Source organism: Fringilla coelebs (assembly GCF_963513975.1).
Source record: "Fringilla coelebs genome assembly, chromosome: Z".
Lineage (NCBI taxonomy): Eukaryota > Metazoa > Chordata > Aves > Passeriformes > Fringillidae > Fringilla > Fringilla coelebs.
In genome coordinates this window covers 65368093-65379769 of record NC_140031.1, presented here as the reverse complement: position 1 = coordinate 65379769, position 11677 = coordinate 65368093, and the positions used below count along the sequence as shown (strand labels likewise).

Sequence of the window (11677 nt, the reverse complement as noted above, 5' to 3'; positions counted from 1 at the left end):
AAAGGAGACTTTGGTCACATGGAAAAGTAAGTGGCAGATCAAACTAATTTTAAAAGATTTTAGAAGCACAAAGTTTTCAAATGTATATGCCTCACGTGGTAACCACATTCTAACATTAAGTCTATTTGTTTTCAAATATGATTAAATGGTTAAGATCTGTCTGATTTCAAACATAAATGTAAACACATACTTCATTGTTTTGGGAGCCTCTGTGGCTGGGTGCTGACGAGGTGGTGAGCAGAGGCGTTATGTTAGAGGAGAGAAATAGAAGGTGAATTTCTGAACTGAAAATGAAACAAGAGCAAAAGTGGATAAAAAGCAGTGGATTGAATTACGTTTCTGCTATTAGTGGCTGGATAAAGAGCCCTACAGTCCCAAACACACAGAGGATTATAAATACCCAGAGAAATACTCTGTCTATCACCATAGCTACGTATTTCCAATCATCTTCCACCTGCAAGAGAATAAAAAAAGAGAAGGATAAACTACATGCAATGTTACATACAATTGTGAGTTGACATGCAGTAGAAGTGCCATTTGTGCTTTTGAATGTAAAGAAGAACACACATGCAAGTCAGGAATGTTACTTGTTGTGCTTATAGTTGCTGCAGTTTTCATATCTCTTCAGAGGGGACTGATTTTCTAATGGTATTTTACCAGTTTTGGCTGAGAACATACAACACTGTCCTAGTCTGCTGAATTGTTCTAAAAATTCGAGTCTGAGGGCAGTCCATCCATGGTTGTGATGCTGATATTAACAAATAGGACCTGATCATGTGGTGGGTGCAGAGTGGGATGGTTTAACAGCAGACACAGCCACCACAGCTGCACATCACTAAACCCTGTTGAAGGATTTATCCTGACAGCCCACACATGATGCAGTTTGCTGTTCTGGTCTGATTTGAAACATTGTCTCACCAATCAAGCCCCATGATTTCAGGAAACTGGACACTTGGACTCATGGACTATGGCAAAGCAAGGGTTCCAGCCAACTGCAGTGTCGTGTGCTGAGCAGGACAGAGCGGATTTTGCATGGCTGAGAGACAGACCTTAGAACCACATTCAGCTTGCTGTCCTTTAAACCGTACCTTTAAACTTGTACTGCACAAGAAACGCTGCATCACATTCACACATATAAACTAATGACTAGTTAAGAGCTTTCTGCTGAGGGATTTTCCATGTGTTTTTCCAATTTTATTATATTTGCCTCCAAGAAAATACTGGATTTAGGATTTTGATCATGTTGAGAGTGAGGAATACAGCACAAGGTATTTACTTATAAGTAAAATTTAAGTAGGATTAGTTTGAAGTTGTAGACTCTGATAATGGCAATTCAGCCCAGGTGAGAAACAGATAAATAATGTAAGACTTTTCAAGTTTGTATTTTGTTTAATCCTATCCAACCTCTCAGGGCTGCTGAGAGGATAGCTATGATAGTCATTAGTGTTGGGTTGAGTGATAGGGATGTCATGAAAAAGAGGGTGGCCATGACAGTAGTAACATGACCATGGATAGAAACAGGCTGGTAGTCAGGGAAGAACCCTGGAGGAATTCTGAAAATCAGACATGGAAGCTGTACTTTGTATAAAAGAGCACTCAGGAAGAACTCCAACAGCTGTAAATGTTTCTGCAATTTTAAAGGGCTTTCATTTATTTAGGACTAGTACATAACACCACCCATATTGCTTTGTATATCTGGCTGAAGCAGAAACAGCCTCCAGAATAATTCTTTCTCAGTGCTTGCCTGAGAACAAATCCCGATTTTTCCCTGAAAAGGGGATTTTTTCTAAATGAAAAATTGTGCTTCCCATCTCTACTATGTTCTGAAAGGTAAGATACAAAGCTGCTCATGAACACACTGGACTAAGAATAAAATTTCAGGTTGCAGGAGAGATTTGCAGAATGGAAATCAGCGGAACTAGCAAAGGAGAATTTCTCCTGAGCTGTATAATCAAGACAGTAAGTTATTTGGATGACTGCATGGAAAACTTCTTTTTGGGAGATCATCAGAGAAAGTAGCTGAATCAGTATATGGATATGTTTTATGCAGCTGGTGTGATAATAAAAGCAGGGCTGAAACGTGTTGGTTAAGCAAAGCACTAAGGCCATAGGTACTAAGCTCAGCTCAATCCCCATCCTCCTCTATGGTGAAAGAAGTCTTTTGCTTCAGGCTGGCATGTCCTAAATTCTCACTCTATGAATTCAGTCACTGGCTTAACTCTACTCCTTTATTCAGAAATTAATAGATTTTGCTTTCAGATGAAACTTCTTCTGCAGGGCATAAAGGAAGGGGGGAATAAAGATAATCTTTAGGTTACACTGAAGTTGTATGAATTTCAACAAAATATTCTAATAGAAATAATGCATAGCAACATTTCCCTAATAAAGTTGTGATTTTCAATATAAATATAGCAGTATTTAGCTTTGAAATGGATTTTACCATCATAGAGATCTAAAACACTTCAAAACCAAAAGCAAAAATTCCATGACAGATCAAAGATATATGTTTCATTAGGTTCTAAACACTTCTATAAATATCTTGAAGTGTCAGAGAATTTCTGCTCCTTATAAGTTCTTGGCATCAGAAAATCCTTTTTGCAGCTTCTTTTAGATTGTGTTTACACAGGAGGATGGGGCCCCAGAATCCTTTAAATTCCAGTGTGCACAATTTTCAAAGACAGTAATCCCAAATAAGAAAAATTATGACCTCACACAAACAACCCATTAGATGGTCTTCTTCCCCAGCAACTTGTCCTACTGCTCCTGTACTTTTAGGATTTCCTTTTTAGACCACGCCCAGCCTTTGACCTTCAGGACTCACTCCAAAGGGACTCTGGAAATCAATTTCCTAAACAGGCCAAAGTCTAGCTGCTGGGGATCCAGTTCTGCTGGCACCCCTCACAACTTAACCCCAGACTGAAAACTATTCTTCTGTGGTGCCCATGGCCTCCAACTGTCACATCTACCACTAGTCCTTCTCTGTTCACAATGAGTCCAGTGGGGCACACAAGCCTGGTTGGCTTGCTTCCTGTGTCAGGAAATTATCTTCCATGCACTTCAGGAACCTCCTAGATTGATTCTTCTCTGCTGTGTTACACTTCCAGCAACTTCCTGGCAAGCTGAAGTCCCTCACGAAAACAAGGGCTGATGATCATCATACTTCTTCTAGACTCCTGTAGAATACATCACCTCCCTGTTCATCCTGCCTAGGTGGTCTGTAACAGACTTCACCAGGATGTGTGCCCTGCTGACCTAGCCCCTGATCTTTACACACAAGCACTCCACCTTGTCATCACCATTGATTTCAATACAATCAAAACAAGCCCTAAAGGGATGGTTACCTCCCTTACCTCTTTGGTTTTGTTTTGAGACCTCATGTTCTCTGCGATGAACTGGACGTTGCTAATGACATCCCTCACCTCTGGAGAGTACTCCATGTGCTCTGCCATCCATCTCAGTGACTGATGGCTCAGCCGTCTTTGGGTGCTAGGGAGTTCAGTTGCCTGATCACAGTGACTGCACCGCTGCTCCTTGTGCAATTTGGTATCTTTGTGTTTGCTGTGCTTTGACTTGCCCAAATTACTGTCTGATACTTTCTTGGTTTTTCTGGAGGTGTTTTTTTTCTGCTGTTCTAGCGGCCTCTGCATCAGCAGGACTTTGGGGAGCAGGCTAAGAAAGACAGTTTTTACCCATTCGGGCATTGTGTGTGTCATGGGAGTCCTGTAATGTATATTGAGGACAAACACTGTGATGACAATTGACAGAGTCACAAATATCATTGTGAAGAGTAAATATTCACCGACTAGGGGAATTACTAAAGAGGTGGATGGGATTGTTTCTGTGATCACCAGTAAAAATACAGTCAAAGAAAGAAGCACTGAGATGCAAAGATTAACTTTCTCACCACAGTCAGATGGCAGGTAAAAAACTAACACAGTCAGGAATGAGATGAAAAGACAGGGAATGATCAGATTTATGGTGTAGAACATTGGCAACCTTCGAATATAAAAAGAATATGTTATGTCTGTGTAGATCTCTTCACAGCAGTTATATTTGATATCGTGTTTGTAGCCAGAAGCATCAACTATTTCCCATTCACTATTTTCCCAAAAGTCATTCATATCTACTTTGGATCCAATGATCAGAAGATCAATTTTGGCTTTGTCATAGGTCCATGAGCCAAATTTGAGTGAACAGTTCTGATGATCAAATGGGAAAAAAGTAATATCCATAGGACAGGAGCTTTTAAAAATAGCTGGTGGAGTCCAGGTGATCATTCCGTCATAGCGAAGAAGGGCTTTGGTCTTGCCTTCAACTTGAAAATCTCCCACAGCACTGGAAAGACAAATGAGGCAAAACCAAAAAAATTACCATGAAAGTAAAATGTAATGGGTGTTTTATAGGAGCTGCAAGAGGATATTTTTGAGAGAAAGATTCAATTGAATAAAAAAAAAAATGGGTAAAATGAATCATCATACTTATTGTACAAGACAATATCTGGTTTCCAAATTTTATCTGCTGGTACCCGAACAAATTCAATGCCGTCATATTGTCTGGGATCCCATCGCAGTTTGTAGTCATTCCAAATCTGAAAGAAGAATGGACAAGGATTATGAAACTTTAAATTATCAACAAATACCTGTTTCTCAGATCTTCCTGTAAAATACAGACTATAATAAAGTGTAGCATGTGGAGAAGGGAACAGTGGTCCAAAACACAGGAAGGCCATGACCTGGAGAAACACTGGACATGTGTGAATACTGCTCCCATTGATTGTGACTCTTCTCCATGAGGGGATGGGGTGCCAATTGCTATGAACTGCTGGCATGCTGAGATCTCTCCTCTGTGGTGCGACGTCAGTAGAGAGCCTTGTCTGTGAAAGGTTACCTCCCCACAGCCAAGAGAAAATAGGGACCTTGCAGCAGCACCCCACAGTTGAGAGGAGGACAGCACCAGAGGAGACCAGCACCCCCATGTTTGACCCACCTGCACACAAACAGGCAGCTGCTGCCAGAAGACAGCACTGGTTGCACAGGAGTACTGACACACCAGGTCAGGGCAGCGAGGGATGCACAGCAGCTCTCTTGCACTGCTGTCTATTGCCCTGTCATGTGGCCATGCTCCACGCTTTCTTACCTATCGTAACTATGGTATCTTTTACAAAAACCTTTCCGTGGACCACAATCAGTGCCTGAAAACAATGGTGCAAGTTAGCTATATTTTCTCAGCAGTTTAGGTCCCCTAAGGATCCTTATCTATGTAAAAATACTCAAAACTATCAGGAACAATGTAGGCCTGTTCCTTTTTCCAATAAATATTTTGTTGGGGATGACCTAGGACTGCACAGTGGCATATTTAATCACTCTTTAAGGAGTACATCCAGCTTGATTTTCCAGCAGAAAACCAATCATCATGAAGTTGGAGAAGAATATATCCCACAGGAAAGAAAGAAGATGTAGCTTCTAGGTAAAAAGAATGAAGAAATTACTTTTTCAGTTGTGGAGCTTCTCCTTATTAATTTTTTAAAATCCTTGTTACAAAACAAAAATTTATTTTGTAGATGTGACTTACAAGTAACACGCATTTCATCATTTCGATGCAAAATGCATGAGAAATGCAACACAGTCACTTACATGTCTTAGCCACAAATTTGTTTCCATAATCTGATTGACTTCATCCTATAAAGAAACACAGGCATAAATAGTTTTAGTATCCTGAGATGGCCAAGAACTTAGCCCATAAAACTAGAAAATAGAATTTCACATTAACTGGTAGCCAATTTTTTTTCTAGCATCTTTCAAGAGGTTTACACATTGTACATTGTTGTGTGCAACCCTAGTGAAAAATGAATAAAACTTTACTGAAAATCATGCTCCATAAATATCAGATATACAGAAAGCTGCGCTGTTTTTCCAGACATTTGAGTATGTGGGGAGCACCCACCTAGAGTTGCTCTGACCTGTACCAAAAGAATAAGTTCTTTTTTGGCTGTGTTTTTTGTTGCATTCAATGTTTAAAAAACTCTGATTATACAGTAGAGAATTGGTTGAGATTCAAGGAAAATGACATCTGTATCAGAGTGTTTAGAATTTCCATGCAGGCCTCTAGAGCAGATGCACTTGACCAGCACTAAATTCGGTAACTGTCACACAGAGACCTTCTTTTTAGTCACTTATTGCAATTGCCAATCAGTCATGAATCAGAAAGGTGATGCTTTGCTTCTTCCACATTGCCTCTGTCCTGCCCGAGCATGTTTGCCCCACAGCCATTTGCATTCCAAAACATGCACCATTCATCCCCTCCACACTTTAAAACACCACTTTTCCACTTGCTCTTTTTCCTTACATCATTTTGAAACTGATTGCAAAAAAGGAGAAGATTTTTCCCCCTCAGGACTACAGGGAAATGACAGTAGACCCAAAGGAGAGCTGGTCACATTCTACACACAATGTGGACACACTAGATGTCTCTGGAGTGGGCTAGCCCTGTGAAGAGGGCTAGCCTGGGCTTGAATATTTAGTACTTCTACCCTGGGCTCTGGAGGCTGCTACCTGAAGCAGAGGGGTTTGATGCTACGGAGCAAGGAAATAAATCTGTGTCATTCAAACCACTTCTTCAAGCAACTGGAACAACTCATCTGACTGCAAGAACAGCAAAGGTTTCAGCACGTGCATGTAGACACACACGAAATGAAAGCTAGGAGAGTTGTGGGTGTGTGCAGCCATCACAATTACATCTCCTGCTTCAGCGATTTGCATGTGTTTGCAACCATCCCCAAAGCTCAGCAGTATTGTGTAGTGAGTCTTACCACATTTGTAAGCTGGGTAATGGCCAGTTCAAAATACACTGTGACAGGATCAGACACATTTTCCACCGGCCTAATGAACTGGTTGTACTGGGAGAAGAGTTTGTGAAATAACCGTTCCTCTGATTCGCAGGCTGTGGTATCTGTATTGGTAAAGATAAAGAACAGCTAAGCCAGAGAGAGGAAAAAGGGGGAAGAAGGTGCTGGATAACGTACTAGTCTGTGCTATATTTCTGGACCTTGTGCTTGTGACCATCTTTAAAGCCACAGAGCACAAAGAGGAGAGGTTGCCAGTATGGTGTCAGTTGAAAGCATCCTCCTGCAGAATGTTGACTACTCCTTGTTTCCTCAAATAGTAAGGTAATGGCTTCAGTGGTTTTGTCTCCTAAGCTGGATGTAGTCTATGAGCCTCCATTTGGGCCACCCTGGTATCACACCAAAGTAAGGTGGTGTGAAATATAAGAAGTAGAAATGTGACAGATTTAATCTTTGTCAGTCTCCCTGGTAAAACAGGGTGTTTATGAAAAGCATAGCTACTTAGAAATTAAAAACTTGAGGCTGCAACTACCATATCAAAATCTCTGTCAGGTGATTAGGCAACTACAATGATGCCTCCTAATCTTAAACATTATGACTGCATTTTGTCCTCACAATTTATCTTTCCACTCTTTAGATAGCACAATTTTTCTTTGCAGAAAGTTCATTTATTAAGTTCTAAGAACAAGAAAAAAGTTGAAATATTAATATTTCTTATAGAATAGCATGCTTCTATGTAATAAATTACTGTTCTGTGGGAACAAGCAGATCACAGCTGTAACCCCTCATTAATGAAGAACAGACCAGATGGCTTAGAAGAAACAAGGTATGTGACAGGCACTGAGCTGACTCACTGCAGAGTTAAAAAGAATGCTCCTAACCTGTTACACATAGTCCAAACCTGAAACAGTTATTTTAACAGTGTTAAACGATTTACACTTTGATTTCAAAAGGAAAATATTAAATTTTATTGGCTCTGGCAACAACAGAAGAATGATTTTCTTGAATAACTTTGCTATTACAATACATTACTGTAAGTCAGCACCTAAAATAAAAACACTTTATAAGCTCAAGATTTAGAATTTCTGTCTCATGCACAGCAGTGTTATCAAAGCTATATGATGATCCCAAAGATATTACTGATACAACTGAGGAAAAATTTGTTTTCAGACTCATTGTCATAAGTTTTTTGCATTAGTCCCAGATTGCACTAGAACACATCAGACAAGTAACCATGATAAGCCTTTTTGATTGCAAAGATTAAACATAGAAGGGGTTTGTGCCAGGCAACATGGTCTCTGGCACATAAATTTGCAATTTACATATCCTTCAGGGAATACAAGGGCCTGTGGATGTGCAGATGTCCTGCAGGAAGACACTTGTTTTATTTCATCCTTTCTGCGTCATTCAGAGAAGACACATGAATGTGTCATGAAGTTTGGATTCTTTTATATCATGTATTGTTTAATTCAAAAAAGAACTAAAATTTTTCTTTTCAGATTTCATCATCACCACCCATAGCACTGTGAAGTCTCATGACTAAAGTAAATGCATCTAAAATCATGTTTCATTTGAAATCTTCCCACTGACTTCTAAATAGACACATGCTTTAAAATAAAGTTATGAAACCAGACAAGTATTTAGGTTTTATCCCATGGTGCTGCTATAAAACAGTTTCTTATGCCTTGCTAAGACAAGCAGTATATTTAATACACATCTTGGTAACCTGCAGAAGGAAAACTTTCTAAATAAATGTGCCCTAAAAGCAAAAAATCTTGCTAAACTCTATGAGAGTTGTGATCAGAAATGACTGCAGCATATTTAAAACACAGATCACAAACAATAGTGAACAACAATAGATAAAGTTCTCACTTTTGAAAGTGTGACTACTGACCGTGCATCCACAGCCTGCATTATTTAAGCACTTGCAAATTCAAGCAGCAAATGAAACTACTAGAAACTTTAATCCATTTCCATTGTTTTCTAGAAACAGTTCTTCCATTAATTATCAAACAAAAATGAAGAGTTTTACATTGGAAAACCAGTATTGCTTTAGCTCTTTTCAAATACTGTTGAAATGTTACAGATTTCAGGTTAGAAATAGCTGGCGGAAGCTTTACATTGAATTTATTCAAGAAAACAGAAGCAGAGACTAACTAGAAAATATTCTAGAAACTGGTATCAAAGAGAGCCTACCTTTAATCAAGGATGTGAACACGATTGCCCACGCACAGAAAGCAGGGCAACACCAACACAGCCGCGTCTCAGGATGCATTGCTAGCAGCAGAACAGAGCTTCCTTTTGAGAACACAGGTCTGGGGGAAGGAACAAGAGGCAAGAAGACATATAACCCTCCTGATGGTAAGTAGGCAGTAGAAGGATGGATTTCTGTTTTGCATCTGCAGCAAACTCTGCAGCCTGCTGAGCAGAGCAAAGCCTTGCAGAGTTGCTTTCCCTACCACTAGGCAAGGAGAGCTTATGCCGTGCAGAGTGAAGGGAGTCAGGCAGCATCCTATCAGGTGACTTCACATTTCCAGTCACTCGCACCCCTGCCTCGGGGAGTGTGTAAGAGTGCAGGAGAGAGAGGGAAGGCAAGACACAGGACAGCCATCATGGAGCAGGGGGAGCATTCACTCAGCCCCTCACCCAAGGGTTAAGAATTCTCATCATGCTGAAGCAGCTGCTTTAGCTATTGCCTGATGATCACCTGAGTGAGTCCGTCACAATACACAGAGGTGAAAGAGCTTCAGTTTCTTAGCTGAGGATTGATTCTTCAGGTGATAGAAATGGATGTTACATGTTTTTAGCATGTCTACCAGAAGCCATACGAACTTTGAAATAAGCACAGCATCAAGTGATAGAATTGCTTGACAGTATTCTCAGTGAATAAATCCAAGGCAAGTGGACTTATTATTGCCATCTGACAGGAGCAACTAAGCATGCTAAGTTATTTCCTGACAGTCCAGTCAGCTTACAACGTCAATTCTTCTAACCTTTTTTCCCTCTTGTGTGCAGTCTGCTGTGCCAGTATGCTAGTGAGAAAATGGAGAGGCAAAATAAAGAAAAAAACCCCACCAGGTGCTGTTATAGGCCAAGTTCTCTGCAACAGAGTGTTACTCTTAATCACAGAAGCTAAAAAGAATTGATCTCACAATCCTTTAGAGGCTGATGCATGTTCCCTCCTCAGGTGTTCAGTACACATGTCCTTGCAACAGGAATGCCTGAAAAGAATCTGTAAGAAAAGGATCTGAGAAAGTGAGGGTCCTGTTTCTCAGGAAGGGTGAAAGGCATCACAGGTTACTTGGTGCCATGCAGCCTCCCAGAAAGCAGCTCAGACAGGGAATCTCCTTTATGTGTGCTCAATCTGGCATGAACAAGTCCGAGTGACTGGATGAATGATTTGATCAAAACAGAAATGCTGCTGCATTTTCAGGCACTTACATTGTTGTATGAGTGTAAGAGAAGGAAAAAAAAGGCCAGAAAATGAAAAAAGGATGCCCTTCATACCACAAAATACAGAGGCCAAATAAGAAAGTAGTTTGTCATTTATACAAATTGTTTAAGCATGGATAGAAAGGAAGAGGACTGTCTGGAAGAAAAAGACTTAGGAATGAGTTGACTGCATAAAGAAGATCCCTGAAGTGGACCCATGTGGATCCCTGAAGTGGCTGCCAATGACAAGGTTTGAGGGATGAAAAGTAAATCTTTTAAGATTACAGGCACCAGCTTACTCCAGAGCTCATTAGAGAAAGGGAGCCTTCTGCAGAGAGATGAGAAAGCAAAAGAAACAAAACTATGAGTGTTTGGAAATCTGGGAGTAATTTTGCCCTCTCAAAAGCGACAGTGTAAGTGTAGATCCCAAGGCACGGCTATGAGGCGTCTCTAAGCTGAAGTTAGATATAAATTCTCCTTGCAAATAATTTTAAGATGAAAAAGTGAGTTTCAGCATGGTGATTTGTCTTTCCATTTTGTTTCCATTTTGTGAACATTTTTCTAGGAAAATATTAAAAACCACAAAAAATTTCTGCTTTATTCCAAATTTTCCCAAGTTGCAATGTTTATTAGAATGGTGTTAACAGTCCAGGTCCATAAACTTGCAGTTTCCTCACCTTACCAAATGAAGTTCATAGTTTCTTCTTGAATTGATGTGCCTGTGGTGCACTGTGGCTAACAGAATTACACAGCCATGTGGCATCACAGGATGCCTGAGGCTGGCTGTAGTCATGGCATATGCACTCCTGCTAAAGTCCAGTGCTTCTAGAAGGATGACATATGGTAAGACAGATAAAATTTGAAAACAAATTCACCCCAACTTAAAATGTTTTGACATTTTCAAACTTCGTGCTCTTTCCAAAAATGTAACAGACCAGGGAATCAGGTGGGAGAAGCAAACAGATCAGCACATGCATGTCTGGAGACTGAAAGGTCTTCAGAGGCGAGGGTAATGAGTGTGCTTCCTCTCCAGAGAGAAGGAGAGCAGTGCAAGGCCAGCTGGCAAAGAAGGTCCTTGCTGCCACACTTGAGGGAAAGAACTGCTTTGTTAGGGGGAGCAAGGGACTGGGGAAGCAGGCTGAATTTGGGGGCAATACCAGTTATTCAGGGAGCAGCTGCTAGGAGGGATTGCGCTGCTGAGACCCTGCTGGAGTTGGGGCTGCCTTTGGGGAAGGCTGAAGAGGAAGACAAAGTTCAAACCGAGCCATGACAAGCGGCCAATGAGGCATCCAGATGGAGAATGCAGAGAGACCAGCTGACGTACTGCCTCAGCACAAGGATGCCAGCTGGAAGCAGAGCAAAAAGTTGTGAATCATTGCTGCTTGGGAAGGTACCTAATTTAAT

The 11677-nt window shown here is 40.7% G+C and overlaps 1 protein-coding gene across 1 annotated transcript; it reads right to left on the bottom strand.

The window, feature by feature from the left end:
• Nucleotides 1-331: 331 nt before the first annotated feature.
• CHRNA6 (cholinergic receptor nicotinic alpha 6 subunit) lies at nucleotides 332-9116 on the bottom strand (the record flags this gene model as incomplete). The annotated part of the gene is made up of 6 exons (XM_084225318.1): nucleotides 332-454; nucleotides 3351-4335; nucleotides 4479-4588; nucleotides 5634-5678; nucleotides 6809-6948; nucleotides 9038-9116. 6 exons carry the CDS (start codon nucleotides 9114-9116, stop codon nucleotides 332-334), a joined length of 1482 nt encoding a protein of 493 aa, XP_084081444.1.
• Between the last annotated feature and the right edge of the window lie 2561 nt (nucleotides 9117-11677).